The 20022-nt window shown below is 39.2% G+C and overlaps 1 protein-coding gene across 1 annotated transcript in view; it reads left to right on the top strand.

Annotated features, from left to right (window-relative positions):
- Positions 1-20022, top strand: part of PTPRT (protein tyrosine phosphatase receptor type T) — a gene marked incomplete at both ends in the record, with an annotated part of 367619 nt that overhangs the window by 134824 nt on the left and 212773 nt on the right. The window contains 3 exon segments of the mRNA XM_080354355.1: positions 3373-3454; positions 6716-6831; positions 8957-9131. Of these exon segments, the coding sequence (XP_080210481.1) occupies positions 3373-3454; positions 6716-6831; positions 8957-9131 (373 nt within the window).

Below are 20022 nucleotides of genomic sequence, written 5' to 3'. Positions count from 1 at the left end.
GGAGTTAGGTTATAGTTGGACTCAATAGTCCTGGGAGTCTCTTCCAAGCAAAATGATTCTATGAAAATCACTTCCCCCCTGACTCTTTCAGAATGAATTTCCATATAGCATTTTGGTAGCAAAAGGGGCTATATCGGTATCTTGACATATTCCCACTTCACCCTATTTCTTCAGTTGCTGTCTGGTCACAGAGTGATGAATAGGCAGCTGCGAGTCAAATTATTGGCAATTTAAGACCCACTTGTTTGTTATGAAATTGGCACATAAACAGACTTTTATTGGCATTTTCTGTGGCACTATATAGATGTAAATAAAACTGAGTGTCTAGATGTGTAACTGTGTCTCTGAATAAATTTGCCTGAACTATTTTTGGCCCTTGGTTGGTTCCATAAGAAGGAACAGTTGTTAACTCAGCTTTGCATTTGGACTTCTCCTATGCCCATGTGAGGGATGTAAGTACATAAGCTACCAGTAAAATTTGTACTATTTGTACTATGTTATCAACATAGGTATTGTTTGTACTATGTTATCAACAGGAGTTATCAGCACGAGATCCTCCATTCCTCTTCTTTTTAGCACTGCTTGTAACGTAGTTTTCCTTGCTCAATTAGGAGATGTATTTTATTAAAAACAAAAAAAAAAAGAAACAAGTTGAGGAATGTAAATGGGGTAAGTTAATTTCAGTTATAGTAATTTTACAGCTACTTGTTAGATGTTGACTTCAAACTTAATGTGGCAGCTTTGCAGTCATTATTTTAGTTGTAATTAGGTAAGATTGCACCCAGTGAACTCACATACTTTTGTTAGGTGTTGAAGGTGCATTTTTATCGTGTTTTATAAACAAGACCAAAAAAAAAAGCCTGGCAGGTAATTGCACTCTAAACTTTGCAGGAAAAGCTGATGTGCATATGATACTAATAAAAGAGATGACTGAGATAGGAATTACAATAGAATAAACTATGAAAAGGCAGCAAACAGTCTGTAGGCAGAAAACAGCAGGTAGAAAAGCTCGCCTTTTTCTTTTTTTTTTTTTGCTTTATTAACTGGGTAGAAGGTCTATAAAGTCTGAGCTGAAGTAGAATGCTTTAATGTTCTGTCTCTGAAAAAGAATTGGGGATATCAGCAGTATATATAGCACAATATACGCGGTGAGAGGAAGGGATAAAGAGATGCAAATGCATAGAAAGTGGTGTTTTAAGGGCTGTGCACCACTCGTCGCTTGTTCTCAAGTCATACTGGAGTGCTTATGCTCCATTCGTATTAACGTGAACCTGGTCATGAACCAGAATTCGCTTCATAGTCGGTGCTCCACAGACATCACAGAAATGATCTTTCACCCAGATAATCAGTGCTTGAAAAACCTGGAGAAGACAGTCTGAGCTCCTACTAAGAGCAATCCTACTCTTAGATATACCAATAGACTTCCTGAGCCTGCCTTACTTCTTTTGCAAGTCCTTTTGCAGGTCAAGTTTGCTTTTCCCGAGCAAAAAATCCTTTCAATCAAACAAGGTTTTTTTTACTCCAGCACAAAAAATGAACAGATTAGAAACCAGCAGTAACTACCTAGGAGAGTAGTTCCTTCCCATAAAATGCAAGGGATTTCTTTTTTGCCTTTTGATGAACACGAGTGATGTTTCCTTTTGCTTATATTTGTATTATTATTCCTTAACTGTGGCTTTTAAAATCTGTCCCACTGTTATGGGGGATGGAATAGCCTGATCTCACATCAGACTGATTTTATAACCCATATTCTAGTGATGACCTGGTCTTTTGTGAGTTTCTACATTTAACCAAGGTTAAAAAAAAGAGAGGGGAAAAAGGCAATTTTAAGCTTGTAAAAGTGCAGAGGAAAACACAATGAAGGACTTAGGCTGCCAAATAACAATAATTTTGACTAAAGTAACACTTGTGGATGAAGGAGCCCAGAGGTGGCAGGGTGACTGTACCCAGGGAGTGTGGCATTGCATGCTCACAATCTAGGATGTGCCGTCGGAGCATTGTTTGTCACCTTTAAATCAAAATTGCATGCCTGGAGAACTCTTTGTGTGCAAGAGACGTGAAAGCACACTCTGTATTTCAAAAGCACCAGGAAACATAGGAAAAAATAGCATTTTTCCTAAATAATGAAAGGCGCATCAGGAAAAATGTGAATTATCTTAATGCACAGAAAGCACACCAACTTGAATTTCAGTTCGCACAAAAAATTCAGTCAGGTGAAAAAATCTGGAATGGTCTTCCCTGTGTCTGAGCCGTTGACAAATAGTTAAAACTTTGGAGAAGTGACTAGTGGCAAACTGGTCACCAAGGTGATGGCTGGAGGTCGTGTTTGAGGTCTGGCAGTTGTGCGCAAGGGTTGTAGGAGTCACCTGGATCCTGAAGGGCTCTGCTGAGATATAGGCGTGGGGAGATTTATAATGTCTACCCCAGAGTTACTCGTACTTGGATTTCCAGCCTGCAAATGTCTTTAGTGTAGCGAAAAAAAGCTGTAATAGTTCTTAGAGAAAGGTAATAGGTGTAATCTTGAATTACTGCTTGCCATAAGGATGAACTTAGTCCCAGAATGCACCAAGGGCAGCACTGGAGTCTGCCAGGAAGAGTTTTTTTGATGTACAGCAAGGAACATTATTGATCCACGCCTGAAGAAAGCTGTTGTACCACAACAGATGAGCTACATCTCTAACACACACATTGCTGGTATATAGCAGCAGTGAAATGTGGGATTGTTTATTGGTAAGGAAACATGAAATGGCTTAGTATTTGCAGGTCTCAGGAGCATTTAAGAACGTTTCTTAAGAGTAAAGCTTCCTATTTTTTCACTGATATTAATTTCTGAGAAGTTCCTTAAATGTAAAGCATTGTTAATGCCTGTGTCTCAACCATTACATCACATTTCTGACCGAAGTTAAAAGGATGTGTGAGAGATTGAGTGTGGGATTTGCACAGCTAACCCCCATAAGCATTTATTCCTGCCTTTTTCTTCTCATGTTTAGGTCTCAGTTCCCTGTTCTCAGGAAATCCTGTGTGCCTCTGTGCCTCTGTCTTTGATAGGGCTGAGATACTGCAGGATATGGAAAAAGTACAATAATGTACTTAAAGTGAATATAGGGGGGTGTGTACACAGCGTATATTTGCTCTTCCAAAAGAAAGATGTGCATAGTTGTCTCTAATCTTGAATACGCTCTAGTTTTTTGTTTTCCCTGTCAAATGGATTTTGTCTTTGATACTCATGCGTGTGCTGAATTGCCTTCAAATCACTTCATTAGTAATGACAAAATGACTCAGATAATGGAATAAGAGCAGAATATGGGGACTGGCGAAGTGACTGGTGTAGCTATTGTTTTTAAGAAAACTTTTTCTTATTTTGTATTTCAGGTGATATTTGAATCCGTCTCTTTGAAAGGACACCCGGGGTACATCGCAGTGGACGAAGTCAGAGTTCTCGCCCATCCATGCAGTGAGTACTTTTGGGTTTTTTTCTAGCTGTATCAGTATGTTATAGTCCAGGCTTTACAGTCTAAAGGAGTGATTTACCCAGTTTGGTCAGCACTGAAGTGTCATCTTGTATCCCTTTGAGACACCTAAAGACAATCAGCCTTGCATAATTGCATAAATTTGCACATTGTGCAAGAAGAGAAACTGCTCTCAGTCTGTAGCTGGTGCCAGGACGTCTGGGGAAGTCTCCCTTCCTCTCATGTTAGGAAAATACAAAACTCATAGTTTTATTCTTTCTTATTAATATTGCTGTAGAAAACGATGTAAAAAGCTTCTGATAATATCCTATGTGGTTAATTTAAGAAGAAACAAACAAATTGTTTCCGTATTTCCTTGGTAAAGGACATATCTCAAAGGTCGAGCTCTCAACTCAGCACTCCCATAAAGATATTAAAAATAAATCTCATTCAGACAATATAATTACACAGGAGTAGAAACTAATGCAGGTTCATTATGCTGTTCAAGACCACTAGTGCCACTTTTCTTCTATCACAGCCATGATAATAAGCATAGTCGGTTTTTGGTTTGTTCGGGTTGTTTTCCCCTATTTAAAGAAACCTTGAACCCTCAGTCTTTTGAGTGTGAATGTGGTTGGTTTCTCTGTGCATCTGCAGTGTGGCTGGAGGACTTTGTGTGTCTATATAGTGAATGTAGTATACAGTTTCTTCTAAAGGTATTTTTCTTCTATATTGTTTTTAAACAACCTGTAGCAGCCCCTCTCACTAGTTCATAGTTTTAGTAAGTTGTAGTGACAGCTGCTCACAAAAAATATCATGGATCATATTGATGGAGGGAAATCAAGTGGTCTTCTGGCAAGAACAATTTGAAAGAACAGCTGCCATTCAATGTGACAGACATGGTTCTGCTCAAGTTTAACAGGACATTTCTGATAACTGCAGTCTGGTTAATTGCAGTTTAACTAAATTATATTTGTATTTACCATGTGCTCATTGCTCAGGCCTTTGGGTGCATTTACTTCATTAAGAAATACTTACAATCTGTGTGAACCAGATGTTCCTGATAACTGGCAGCATCCAAACAAATGCCCCAAATGGTCTGTGTATGTTCCACAGCGTGTTGGGTGATGACTGATCCCTTTACTGGAAAAGAGGCCACTGAACAAACTATGGGGCAAAGCCTAGACAAGAAAGTTATGGGATTTAAAAACCAAACAACCAAAATAACAACAAACCACCAAAACCAACAAACCAAACCAGAAAGAGACAGGGTGCTGTGTTACACTTCTGCTTAATCAAGGATTTAAAATTATTTTAAATCCATTCCTCCAAGTACATGTGGGTCCCTCTTCAAAATTAAGTGCATTCTCGATTACCCAAAACTGATACGATTCAAACAGTTAACTGCTCCATTTTGAATCAGGTTGCAGCTTCAGTGTGCAGAACTCATGATAAGCTGGAGGTTCTCTGCAGTCTTTGTAAAGCTTCTCCTGCCTGATTCCCCATGTTGCTTTTGGTCAGGGCTGGCAGCCCCGGGGTAAATGTCACCAGAATCTGTTCTGTTAACTTGCACAGGCCTTGCCTCTCATATTCATTTTACAATTGTGATAACTCAAAACACAGGGGCCATGAAGGTTCTGATGACCCTAGAGGTTACTGAAGTTATTGGTGTTATTTTTTTCATTCTGCTTTACCTTTATAGATGACAGTATAGCAGACAAACCAAAGTGTCAGCAAAACTGCAGCGAATTGCCCCTGATGACAAAGTAATGGAGAAAACAAATAATTTCCTGGTGTTGTCGGTGTTGGCTTTTTTTTGTTTCCTTCTTGTGAAGGAATTCACTGGAATTAATAATTTTCATGATGATAAAAGCTCATTGACTGCCTGTGCAAAGGACAGTCCTGTGCCCTGAAAGCCGGGCAGATCTGAGCATGGGGAATCTGCGGTTGGTGTCATAGAATCATAGAATGTCCTGAGTTGGAAGGGACTCACAAGAATCATCAAGTCCAACTCCTATCCCTGCATGTGACAAGCCCAGGATCATATGTGGAGCTGGCTTGTATCTGCCCACCTTTGACTACAGGCAGAAATTACTATTACTAGTATTAGCCTGCAAATGCTGCGTAGCAGCATTCTGTCACCCAAAGGTAGTTTTGCAGTAAACTTTGACACAAGTTGCTGATCCCCAAGAAGCACCATGGCATTGGAGCCTTTCAGGAGCTGTCAGCAAACCGAGCGTGTGGGGAATGGGATACAGAAGCTGGATAAAAACATTTGACATGTATAGGGGTGTGTTCTCTGCTCCTCTCTCCATAGTAGACAAATATCCAAATATCACACTTCATGTACACACAGATGCCCACATCCTTTTGAAGTTGTTTGGCTCTAATAGAGAAAGATGGGTTGGTATGTCCTCTGAAATAGTGTTTCATCATTGTCTAATCATACTAGAAAATGTAAAGATGAAGTTGAAAAGCTCTGACCTTTAGAGTCTCGTAAACCTGTTCCATGTGTCCTACTAAAAGTTCTCAACTGGTTCACAAACGTCCTTGTGCAGGCCAGGAAGAATGAAGCTCATTTAGAAGTGTCAGATTCACTACTGTAATATTTATTTTCTTGTGAGTTAATTTAGCGAGGTAACTGAGTCTGGTATTTAGTAAGAAAGATAATCCTCTGATCTAGTTCTGTTGTGAACAAACGTGATGCCTCTGTTTCTACATCAGTGGTTTAATGTTTAATAAATACTGAATTTAGTATCAGCAAAACACTGATGCTGGTGATCTTAAGCTAATATAATGCAGTCAGTGATTTGGATATTTCATTCAGTAACTGATTTTATATGAATGACACATTATGATTCTACAGGTCCAGAATGTATTTGATAGTCAAAATAAAAAGGAAAAAAAGGCCCTTGTGAGAAGTTGGTTTTGGTCATTCATGCTTGACAAGCATTTGATTTTTTTGACCTTTTTAGAAACAATTTTCCGAAGAAAAGAAATTACTCAGTCATTCTTCATAGCAAGCAGTAAGAAATGGTGCTGATGACCATGAGCTCGTGTTGTGATTTGATCCAAGTCTGTGTTTTCAGCTGTACCAGATCTCTGTGTGGTCCCTTAGGCCAGTTAAATACTGAAGAATCGTTTTATTTTGCAAAATTACTTTGTCAAGAGTAAGTCCTAATGCTTTGCTGCGGGTTTATATCTGTGTCGGTGTAACACAGTTACTACCTTGCTCTACCCTTGCCATCCTTTGCATCTTTTGTTAGGAAAAGCACCTCATTTCCTACGGCTTCAGAATGTGGAGGTTAACGTGGGACAGAACGCGACGTTCCAGTGTATTGCTGGGGGAAAGTGGTCACAGCATGACAAACTCTGGCTCCAGGTAAAGTAATGTGCCTTTCCCCTGCGCATCCCCTTAACACAATCCTTTGAGAACTGCCTTTAGTTGCTTCTAGGTGAGAGTTTAAGGTGACAAAGTACAAAGTCATGATAGAGAAGATGGAAAAAATGGCCAGCGATGGCAAAATTTTCATTTTAAACAAATACTTCCACACCCATAAGTGCTCAGTCGTAGAGCAGAAGAGACAGAACAAGTGGAATAGTTCTTCACTTTTGCATTATTCAATTGTCTTCCACTCTTCAAAACTGCCCTTGGCCCAGTAACAATATTAAGAAGAAATATGCTCTAAGGTCTGAGATCACTACCTGTGTGGTGAAAACAGGCAAAAACAGTTTCTACCCGCTGTTTTTCTTCTTCCCAGTTTCCCTTGGCTGCACTAACAGCAGATCGTAGCTTTTCATCACTCACTAAAAGACCAAAACAATCCCTCTTTTAATGTCTATATTTTCACCCTTCTCAAAGACTGGGTCGTAGTACTCAGGTGGATATAGGAACAACCTTCAGAACTCATTTTCTGTTCTAGAGTTAGAAATGAAACATACATCAAACTGAAGACGTGAAGCGTGTGTTTCCCAGTGAAGGACAAAATGATTTCTTGTGCCCCTTGAAGTGCTCAGATATGTGTAGTACCAACATGACCATGCACTGTACACAGAGCTCTTCTAGAAGCCTTTAAATAGATGAACTCTTTGCTTCTCCTAAACTTCTGTGCCATTAAGCACTTGACATCCCAAACAAGTCCAGAGGATTATGTTTTAAGTGCTGTGCATGTACATAAGCCAACATAAACTTTCAGAACACTTAAACCAGTCAACAGTTTTTAATCCTGTTTTGGATTAATGAGACTTGAGGGCCTGACCACCCCATATTTGTAACATCTGAGGCAGACAAGAACGGCCTTGCTCATAGTTGCTGTGGCATTTGTAGTTAACTAACAGATTTTTCTCAAACATTTTAATTGATGTCAGGCATTTTAAGGAACTTTAAAAATGAGTCTCAAATCTTGTGTAAATACTAGGGAGGAATCAATTTGCCTTATCATAAAAATCAAAATTAGCACTGGGAAAAAGGCTTGAGTTTGGTGAGAAATGTAGTCAGCATCATGTGGAAATGACTTGACAGTCACTCTCATCACAGCTGTTCTCCTAAAAATTACATTTTTATCTGAAATTTATTAACTTATGGTGTACTTTCAGCATCGACTGAGATATATGTTTTGGCTTATTCTTTATCTTTTATTGAGTTATTTCAGTGAAAACTTTCTACAGTTATGTCTAGATGTGTGTAAAAACACTTCTGACCTGAAGCAGGATGAACCTTTTCCTGTGAGAAGCAGGGGTTTGGAAGGAAATTGTTATTGTTGCTAGTGGAAACCTGTTTCCCGTTCTCTAAAATTGAAACATTTAATGAAAATAGCCTTGGAAAGACCCCCAAAAACTGATTACTGGAAACCTGCAAAACAGCAGCTTGTTTTTCTTAGAAACTCCTGATAAACTACACCAACTGAGCAAGTTCAGGTGTTTACAATGTGGAGAACTTCTGTTTCTAGCTAATTCTTCCTCTGCCACTTTCTCAGTTAGGAAAATGTAGTCTGGCATTGGCAGAGAGGTTTATTGGGGAAGGTTGGACGTATAAGGATGTCTGTTCATCCAACCAATTTATTTAAATTGGTTCAGAATCAAAGCTTTACATCTGAAAATGCGAAGTTTATAAAATCTGTTAATTAGTAGCATTTTCGCAGGTTTACAAATTCCATTCATTTGTAGTACTTTCATATCCTAGCCAGGCCTCTAAATAAACTGTGTACAACTGCACAGTCTGAGCTGTCACTCTCCAGTCTCTTCAATACATATAAAACTTAAGATGCCCAAATATGTTTCAAAAATTAAATAGATCTGAAAACGTATATACGTAAGAATATTTAAGCCCTAGTTCATATGACCCTGTAAGTTTTTCAGGGATACGGCTAGCAGTATTTCTCAAAAAGTTGTGCTTGGTGATGTGAATGTGAAGGTCTGAATGGCGTTAAGCAGCATAACAAAGAATGAATTATATATGGATACATAATCTGTGTGTCTTCATAACTTATTTTTGTTTGCCTTTACAGCAGTGGAATGGAAGGGACACAGCGTTAATGGTCACTCGAGTGGTCAACCACCGACGTTTTTCTGCTACTGTCAGTGTAGCCGACACCTCTCAACGCAGCATCAGCAAGTACCGATGTGTCATCCGTTCAGATGGTGGATCTGGAGTTTCAAATTATGCAGAATTAATAGTTAAAGGTGGGTAACACTAAAGCAGCAGATATATGCAAGATGAGTATTTTCTCCCAGATGGCACCTACGTATAAAAATTTAGATCCTGTTGCACCTTCTTCTTTCCTTCATATTAAATTCAAGTAGGGAAAAAAAAGGGTAGAACTGACATGAATTTCAATCATTTTCTTTAAACAAGTATTTGAATTGAAACTTTGTGTGCATACAGCCCTCTCCATAAGCTTTTGTAGTAATGTATGGTAGCTATGGATACTTTTAATGTAGTCAGCTGAACATTGTCAGTCAGCTTATTCTGCCTTCCTTTCCAGTATTTTATCAGGCATCAATGATGTTGTGTTGGAGCGTCGCATGAGTCTGCTCGAGGCTGCTGAGTAAATGACGGGATTGATTCTGCTCACAGTAGAAACATGAGTAGTTCTTGAAGGATGCTGGAGTTTTAGCTCTGTTATTTACTGTGATTCAGGGCTGATACTGTGCCTGACACATGCAAGATGTATCTTAATCTCTCCTCCATAAGACATGCAGTAAAGTGCTATTTGCTATGCTGGTGTGTGGTGGTTCTTAAATTTCCCTGAGCTGCACCACAGGGATGCTCACTGCATCTTCATGGAGAGAAGGTGACTAAGCTGCTCCCAAAACATTCTGTGTTTGGGGTGGGGGTGACATCAAATGGGAGGAGTTATGGATCTGCTGGCTGAGTATGATTTTGTTGATTTAAATGTTTAATTTTTCTGTGAAAATGGAGGGTTGCTGTAGAAATGAGTTCACTGTTGTACTTTGTGCCAACTTGCTCGGTTATTTGATGATCAGTATACTGATGCCTTTACAATGTCTGAAATATAGAGTGTTACGTGGTGCAAATATTCGGACTACACAGATAGTGAAGAGACTGTTCCTGTTAGATGCCAGGTGGTTTTAATTTCCACTTGGTGATCTTGCATCTCGTTCAAATCCCGAGGAATTAGAATTAGAATGATTAGAATGGAACTGAGTTGCCAGGAGTAGCATGTCTAATATGGTATCGTAGCTAAATAGGGAGAAGGCAATCTTCCAGAGCAACCACATATCAGAATATGCAAGGTTGAGTACGTGCCTGATGCTTTCATGTTCAACAATACAAGGAGGGAAGAAATAGAACAACAAGTTACGAACATGAATGGTTGGATGTCGACCAGGAGAGATGCTGATAGATTCATTACCGGGTTGCTTGGGTGAATACCTAGCTAGAAGAAATTTTAGAAGAGCAATATTTTTATGGGGAGGTCCACCCCTCTGCTCCTTGCTCCTGTTTATAAGCAGGTGAGTTTAAGGGGTTTATTGGAGGTCAGTTTGGTGCATCACCATGACATATCAGGATGGCGTGAATGAGACCGTCCAACCAGGCTGACTCGTTTTAGTGTGAGTAATACGAATTTGTAATGCGTGCACACAGGCTGAAATGAAAGCAAATTGGAATTGTTTAATTCTGAAGAGATGTTTATTGAATTGCAATAATGTACTTGGGTATACATTAAATTAATCTGTAATTGAAGCTTTGCTCAATTAATAGTCCTGCCTCTAAACCCACTAAATCCACACTAATACTTTACTTCTCACATGCTTTCTCTTGATCAGTTGAATATAAAATCATAGGGGATTTGACAAAGATTAAGCTTTAAAAGTGCATCTAGGTATCTTTTTAATGTAAAGTTCTAAGATACTTTATTCTAGTATTGAGAAAGGAAAGAGTAATTTACATTTTTCAATGCTGAATGGTAATAATTGGTAGGTAGAGAAAGAGATTTTGCTTTGAAATACTAGTACATCTTCTACATTCTAAATTAGAAAAATAGATACCTATTTCAGCAAGTGAAATTCTTGATGAAATAAAATATGCACCAGCTTCTGCTTTACCTCCTGTCCCCAAATTGCACCTTGTCTATATGGACATCTTTAGTAAAAACAGTATATTATTGTAATTAGTGGAAATCTTATACAAAAGATCATAACTTTATTAGTTCCAGATTATTACAGTCTATTTAGTGGCAGGAGATACCTTCATAGTACTGTGAAAATGCTTTTGTGTAGAGCTGTTTGGCATCTATGCTAATACCTTTCTGTCTTCTGACTGTTGAGGGGCTTGTATAAATAAATGCCAATACATTTATTCTTCTCTTTGCACTCTAGAATCATAATAGTCAAGCCACAGAAACCTATCATTTCCATCTGTACACCTTGCCGTCCTTTGGTGCTCCCGTGGAAATAGCTCTTCTCTATTTCTTATCTCTCACTGTCGCACATATAGTAATTTAATACAATTTTGTACAGGGTGGTTTTCAAAAAACCCGGAGATTCTATGACTTGCTATACGAATTGCATACAAATGGAATGCTGCTTGTCTGTAATTTTCCTTTATGTAAAAACTGTGTGGCAGTTATTCATATTCTGAACTAAATGTAGGGTTTGTTTTTGTAAAGATTGTTTAAACTACTATGGAAATTGGCTGGAATCTTATCATTTAAGGTGCGTATTAATGATAGTGTCCTTCCAGGATAGTTGTCACATAATGTAAGGTTGTGAATAACATTTTAAACTCTGTGTGTGTGTATGGAGGCTTGTTTGTGATTTCTTTTTTTTCCCCTGATCCCTTTCAGATATTCTAGATGCTTAAATTAATTAGTCAATACATGGTGTGAATCTGTGGAGAGCTGATAAAGAGGGAATATTACAGCATCTATAAGCTGTTTTTCATGAGCCAATTTTTCTCAGATCTTCACTCCCCAGGAAGTCCCTCAAAATTGTTTTGTTGCTACCTGATGCAAATTCTTTTAAGGCTTTTGGCATTTTCTTAGGGTCTGTCCTGCTACTACCAAGGCAGGAATACTCAACAAATCCCCCCTGCAGACTCACAGGGGTGTGTTCTAGTTCTCTTCAGTCTTGTCTTAGTTGATTTTCAAAGTATTCCGTTAGTCAACATGGAAGAAAAACAGTCTGTCTCATGACTGAGAGCCGCTCAGTTAACCTTGTGATATTTCACAGAATCACAGAATCCCAGGATGTCAGGGGCTGAAGGGCCCTGGAAAGCTCACCCAGTGCAATCCCCCCATGGAGCAGGAACACCCAGATGAGGTTACACAGGAAGGTGTCCAGGTGGGTTGGAATGTCTGCTCAGAAGGAGACTCCACAACCCCTTGGGCAGCCTGGGCCAGGCTCTGCCACCCTCACTATGAAGAAGTTTCTTCTCATATTTAAATGGAACCTCCTGTGTTCCAGTTTGCACCCATTGCCCCTTGTCCTGTCCCTGGTTGTCACCAGCAGAGCCTGGCTCCATCCTCCTAACACTCTCCCTTTCCATATTGATCCCCATGAATGAGTCACCCCTCAGTGTCCTCTTGTCCAGCTCCAGAGCCCCAGCTCCCTCAGCCTTTCCTCACACGGGAGATGCTCCACTCCCTTCAGCATCTTGGTGGCTGCGCTGGACTCTCTCCAGCAGCTCCCTATTGAGTTCCAAATGTTGTTAGGTCTTTTGCTCATCTTTCTTCTGCCTGTTTAATTGTAGGGAAGTTATTAATGGGCTTCTCCTGGAGAACAGGATTTAAAGCTGTTCTTAATTTACCTACCATGTGGTTACCATCCCATTAAATATTTTTAATTCAAGAGAAGTCCCTTGAAGGGGTGGGGGGACTGTCACTGTACGTTGATGTTGGTGAAGAGTCTGGTATGATTAAGGCATACTTGGACAATTGCGAGGTATAATTGTTGGGTATGAGCTGTTATCTCAGTAAGAAAGCTGTCCTTTTCGCATCAAAATATTACTTCTATCGCAGTGATAAAAACCAACCTAACAAGCAGTGCTTTACTTAATATGAAATGCAAGCAAGGATGTATCAGGTTTCTTAGTATGAAAGGATAGTGATGAATACGAGAGCCTTTAAAAATAAGCTTGCAAAACAAAGAGTATATTTACAATATGGTGAGACCTATAAGACCCATCTGTAGAGGGGAAAGAGGTTAATTTCCAATGAAAGGAGCAGACTGTACAGATGCAAATGCTTCAGACCCATGTGATTATTGGAACTTTAAAAAATTTGGCAGTGCTAGACAGTTTAGAAGAGTGTGGTGACTGAGCTCTTCCAGAAATGCAGTAGCTGACTGCAGCTCGTAGGCTTTCTGCAGAGGTCTCGTATTTGTTGTAGAAGGACTGAACTAAGAAGTTCAATATGGTTTGTGGAAGGGGCAATTTCTGTCCTGAGCAAGGTGCCAGTAAACTCCCCAGCCACCTTTGCCTTGATTTAAACTTTACTCTTTGTTGGCTGTGTACTGTGAATCTCCGTAGTGCATAGTTTGGTTTCTTGGGTTGTGTCAAATGTGTGCCCAGCTATTATATTCATTTTTATTTAAAAAAAACCCTCCAAAGCAAGAGATAGACCAGCTAAAAGCAATATGTTGCTTCCTGGTGGTCTGTGCTGAAGACCGCTTTACCTTGATTTATTTTTCTTAGCTTTTTGTCCCTTTGTATGTCTTGAACCACCTTTGATTGTGTCGAGGTCTAACCCTTTCTTAAACAACTGCTATTCAAGTGTGTACGTAGCTTTCTTAGAGACTTCCAGGTCTCTCTGTTATCCACACCCTTCTGCCTCCTTTTTATTTCATTTTTGAGCATCTGCTGCAACTGATCTACTATATGGGCACTTGTTCAGCTGCTCTGCTGGGTTTGGGGGTTGGCATTGACAAGCTGGAGCTCTAATCCTGAGATAAAGATGGTTGCAAGTGTCGGAGGAAAGAATGATGGAGCTTTGTAAACACGGAGTGCTTGAGTTCAGAGCTGAGGGTGTCAGCGTTGTGGCAACTCCAGGATCTTTTCAGTATCAAAGTGAGGTGGGAAAAGTCTGTTAGTGTTAGATGGAGGCTGTTCTGTAAGCTTGTGGTAGGTATTCAGGTGATTTTTTCAAGTTTGCAGAGTATTTACCTCTGAATACTGGAGCTGAACTGCTTTGCTTTCAAAGCCGGTATAACCCAACTCCAGGGAGAAGCTGGGTGTTGGTTCAGTTTGCGTTTGCCCTATCTGAATGAAGAGATTAAAGAGCATGTTTCTGTGATCAGGAACAAATGATCACTTTGAAGTTAGTTCCCCACTCAACTGTGAGATCATCTGAGGCAAGAAAATCGCCAGAATTGCAGTTTTGAATTGAGTTTTTGCTGTCGTACTTCTCAGTCTCTACCCAGTTGAAGAATGTTAATTTTTCTAAGCAAATAATTTCCCAGCATCCATTCTAGCTGTAAGGTGATGAAATACACTTGTAATAGAATCACCACCCTAAAATCTGTTGTGCTGTTTTTGAGCTTTGATCTGATGTGTTGATCTTCCGTCATGTTAAATGGTGCCACTGGTTCTTCTCTTTTACTGGAGCTGGGGCTCTGGTTCAGATCACATTCTCACTGATACTCCCGTCCTGCTGTGACTTTTAAAGAAATGGTTTAGATCTAAGAGCAGGAACCTGCTGAGCAGCAGTTAAATAGGGTGATGATTACAGCAAGCGCCGCCACTGTTTTAATCATTAGTCTATGAATTTGGGAAGGAAAAAAATAATGTAATGTGATATTTCCCAGCTCTCTGCAGTCCATACTGCCTGCTGAACATCTACACCTATAAGGTGGACCTTATAAAACTCTAATTTGGCTTGTTCATAGACCTCTCCTAGTGTTGCTGATTTTTCTAACTTTCCTCTTATTATCCATAGTTTCAAGTGCAGCATCGTGCTCTGTTATGCTGCACAAATATGTAAAAACTCCTCTCCAAAGAAGTTATTCCAGTACTCTTTCCTTTTTTCCTTTCTCCTCTCTCTCTGCATCTCTTACCTTTCTTTCTCAGCAGGAAACTTTCCATCAGTGCTTGTTTGTATGTGAGGAAGATGCAAATAGCTGTAAGACTTAGACTGTCTCTCTTTGCATCCTATAAATAAGTATTTGCATATGTTTTACTGTCCTTTTTATTAGTCTGCAGCTAGGACTGAATTACACGACAGACTACAGCTCACAAACTGTTTGTTCCCTCAGCAGGACACAAACACAAATTAAAATGGAAGAGGTTTGGATTGCTTATTTCCTTAATTTCCTCTTTCCTTCAAATTACAGCAGATGCTTCTTTTGTTGATGCTGCTGCTTATGAGTTTCTGGCTGACCTTTGTGAACACTGCTGACCGTATCATATTGCCTTTTAATCAGCAGTAGGGTGTTATTGAGTTTTCTGTCCCAGAATGCTCACTAGATAGCGATTTGACAGTATTTTGTGTTATTTTGAGGTTGAAACTCTAAATATAAGCACTTCTGTGCTTGTTCTTATGTTGTTTTCTACCATCTCCCTTCTACTTAACCTTACTTCTGTGACATACCTTAGATCTACTTGGTGAGTCCTGCAAATAATTTACTTTTGTTTGCCTTGGCATTATGGTACTTTAGGGATGCCAAACAATTTCAGTACATTGTTTGGTCTGTGGTTTTGTTGCCTGTTGGTCAGGCCATTCAGAACAGGCAGCAATCGCTTCACTTGTGGAAAGTGTTATGATTACTGTTGTAGTTGCAAACCCATATGCTCTTAAGTACTGAAATTTTGTAGTGGACAAGCATTTTTTGTACGTTACTACAAATCTAACTATGTGAAGTCCTAAGTGTAACACTTTCTTGGTAATTTCTTTTTTAGGATTTAAAATTGGGAATGTTCACTTGACGCAAATATTATAAGAAATTATGTATTCAAAGCTCTGAGAGTGCGAGTCTTGATTTTGTAAATGGCTTTTGGCAATTAATTGCTCTGTTTATTATCTGCTGCCTCAGAAGGGCAGGGTGGTTCAGGTGACACGTGTTGAAGGCAGACAAGGCTTAAGTCCGCTATCTAGACTTGAATTGCAGGCTGACAGTAATTAGGAAAAAATGCATTCTTTGTCTCCAAGATATAACCTTTTCACCATCTGCATGGTCCTCTCCAAAGCTCTGCCAATTCGATATAATTTAGCGTTACTTAACACTGCGTTTAGTGAAGGAGACTGAGGAGACTCATTCTGTTACAGAATAATCCTCAAATTCAACATAATTCCTTTTTCCGTCATCATCTTAGACTCACAGTACTGTTAGAGTCTTTGTAGTAGGATTATTGGCATTTCCTGAGCAGAAAGGAAATTTTAATACTCTTTATTAAAGCCGTGATAGTTTCCGTAGGAATTAGACTGTTTTCCAAGAATTACTTCCCGAGTAGAGGATGTGAGTTTATTGTGTATCTCAGCCGTGGGTGTAGCGGTCGTATACTCATAAGGAAGTTTTATTGTTTTTCATGTATCTCACCTCACTTAGAAATGTAATGACAGAAAGAAAAAGAAATGTTTAATCTAATTTGACCTTTTTCAATATGCAAGCCGTAGAATTTACAAGTCATTCTTGCATCATGTGCAATACCATATGAATAATACACCGTAGTTTTCAAAAGAGATTGGACATGATTAAAAGTCTTTAAATTATAGAAAAATCTCAACAGCCTTAGGTAAGCTCTTTAAATACTTAATTATCTTTGCTGCTTAGCATCTATACCTTATTCCAGTCAAATGTTTGCAGCTTTTGCATCTAACAGGCAGATCTTAAGTCTTTCTGCTAAATACAATAAATCTTGAAGTATTCAATGTTTTGTTATTGTGGAGGAACTTCTATTGACCGTGACCTTGGTTTTGTTTGGTTCACTCACATAAGTGTCTTAAGTATCTTTGCAAGGTCCCTCGTTCTGTTAAGTGCTGCTGTGGGTTCTGGGAAAATTATCTTAAACTGGACTTTCACATGTTTGTGAAACATTCTCTTTTTGTTTCCACAATGAGTACTATTGCTTACCATGTTCGTTCTTTTTCTTGCTATGGAATGGGGAACTTTTAAGCATGGATTTTCATTTTTATTATTATTTTTTTCCCTTGATTCTAACATAAGCCTCTTCAGCAGTAAAAAAAGGAAGGAACTCTAAACATGCTTAAGAAAAAGCACTTTTTCCACACAGAACGTTTCAGTTGGTTTCATATGTCAGGGGGTGATCATTGTCTACGTGATGAACCTCTAGACTCAATACAGTAACAAGTAATAAATGTATTAATAAGAAAGTGTACTGGATACCCCAAGAAATGGCTAATGGAGACTCAATGGAAGTTGTTGGTTTTCAGTTCAGGTGTGGTAAACTTTACGTTATTTTTTTATCAGAGAGCTTTTTGCTGTCTGTCGCAAAAAGAAGAAAGGAAACATCTTGAGCTCCCCTCAAAAGGCATTTCTGTGTCACAGAAAAGCTTTCTTAATGGAGACATGCAAGTATTTTTGTGTGTGCACTTGCACCAGTGTTCTAACACCGCCTGTGTACCATGAAGGGTGACCCTGTCCCATAGAATCGGTATGTGTTCCCTGACATGTTATATTTTGGATAATTTGAGGGAATATGGGGGCTCTCGCACACCCATTGTCGCTGCCCTTTGGATCGATGCTGGAGCACCTTGAGAACCGTGTGCTGGCTAGCAAAAATGTGAGTAAAATGATAAAGTGCATGACTTTTTGGCCTTCTTGCCCTGGTATCCATTCTCCATCACTGCTGTCTTTGTTTCTCAGTACCTCATCTAAGATAAATTTTCCAGATTTTTAGTTAGATTTTAGCAAAGTTTTTCGTATTTCCCTGTGTTTCCCTCTGTATTTATGTGCTTTAAATAATAGGAATAAAGCACAAAGTATTTTGTGAGCATTGGCAACTGGCCTGTTATCAGCAACCAAGAGAACTGGTGGTTTGGCATAATGGAAAATGAAATGCATATATATCTGGAATAACCGAGACTCAGATCTTTCTTGGTTTCTGGCTCTCCCACCCTTTTCATTATTTTGCAGGAGTATTGTGTGGTAGTTTCAATTGTCCCCAATTTCTCAGAGGCTCTGGAAAGCTTTTTGTGTAAATACCAAGACCTATCACCCATCATCACAGCTATCATAGTGAACAGCACACCATGCAGCATATTGGAATTTCTAGCATTTATTACTGCCTCAGAATGCATTTTGTGAGAAAAGAGAAAGAATTGATCTTACAGTGTATTACTTTGGAGTCCTTCATAGGGAACAACCTAAATCAAGAAGTGTGTTTCAGGGCTGGGCTTTAAGCTGAAAATAAGCAGATATACAGCCCAGGAGAGGCAGAAGATGGAAGGAAGATTGTGATCTGCAGGGTATTCTGAAACTTCATGTATCATAAAGACCTGAAATAAAAGTGTAAGTATTGAGCGGTGAAGAAAGATTAATCTAGTTTTCATATGACTTAAAAGATTAACAGATACTTCTGATGTGTCTGCATATTACATCCATTTAGTCCTGGAAAACTTTGGGTTTATATGAACACTTAAGATGCTGCTTGCTCAATTGAACACTTAATAGCCAGATTTCTTTTTATATCTAAAACTCACTGGTGCTTAGCAAAGGTTCTGTTTTTATCAATTAAGTTTTATTTTTGCTGCTCAAATCTCAGTAGGTTGGCAATCTAAGCTTCTCCCCCTCGCTTCATGTTCTACTTGAAAATTTCAGGTACATAGACCTACAACCTGACCTCAAATGTGAGGCTTTTTTCTGTGGCCTACAATGCTACGTGCTGTTAGTTGAGGTAGAACCTCCCCAACTGTTATACCCAGGGGACCATGAAATTGAGTGAAACTGGAGGGGGGAGGACAGAACTGAACAGATATATTTACTTGAAAAATACAGCTTCGTGCTTAGTATCCAACCTGGCTTGTCTAGTGAATGGCTTGAATTTTCTGTGGAAATAGCATATGAATTGGTATATGCACAATGTGGAATGTCTGTGACCTCTAAAGGACTGCAAACCTCTCCAGGATGTTTTTATATGATGTACTTGTGTGATGTGCTTAACTTTCTAAAGTCTAAGCCAGGAGTGTCAAGCTCAATTTCACTGGTGGCCACGTCAGTCTTGTGGTTGCCTTCAAAAGGCTGAATTAATTTTAGGACTGTATACATGTAACTACTCCTACATTTGTACAGTGCTGAGATTACGTGAGTTTGACGCCCCTGGTCTAAGCAACTTCCATATCATCTTTATTCAGTGTCAGCTGAACTTTCTGTGGGAGCCTGCACGTAACTTCTGGGCTTTTTGGGGTGGGGGATGCTCCCGAATTTTGACAGAGGATTGTATCTCCGCTGGAAAAGTGCTGCAGCAGTGATGAACGGTGGTGATGGATGGGATTCCTCTGAGATGTCAGCAGGAAAAAATAGTGTAGAGGCAAGTCCATCAGCAATGGAGTAGCTACTTACCTGGGAAAGGGCTTCCACAGTGACACTGCAGGAACTACAGAAGAGCAAATTCTCCTACTCGGAGCATGATCTGAAGATCACGTGAGAGTTTAATCCTGTGCAGTTGATGAGATATTCCAGATGAAAATTATTTCAAGTGGCTTGTGTACACTAAATTAGCAACCTCCAGCATTGATTGCATTCACTGGTATATGCTGTACTATGTGCTTGAAAAAATAAAAAGGGGAGGTTTCTGTCCTAGGTAAAAAAAAAAAACGTTGTACATCTTTGTGTCAGTTCTTACATTTTTATACACACCTGTTGCTTCTCTTTCTCATTCACTGCTCTGTGGAGCAGCAATTCAAGTGACAGGCCATATTTTTATCCACTCATCGACATGTCCGTCCACATCAAAACGTTTTGCTGCGGATGAGGTGATAATTTTCCTTCCATCAATCAAAATTTTTTCAGTAAGATCAGACAAATGGCGCTCTGGTTTCTGCAACTTATATTTATCCTGTTTCCAATTTGAACAAAGAAAAATACCAGTAGGTAATTCTGGTAGAAGTGAATGGAGAAAATAACTAATGATTGGCCAGTAAGACATTTGGGTTTCTAG

The sequence above is a fragment of the Nesoenas mayeri genome, assembly GCF_963082525.1.
Source record: "Nesoenas mayeri genome assembly, chromosome: 16".
Classification (NCBI taxonomy): domain Eukaryota; kingdom Metazoa; phylum Chordata; class Aves; order Columbiformes; family Columbidae; genus Nesoenas; species Nesoenas mayeri.
Note: the sequence above shows the minus strand (reverse complement) of the source record. Positions and strands in the feature narration are given on the sequence as shown.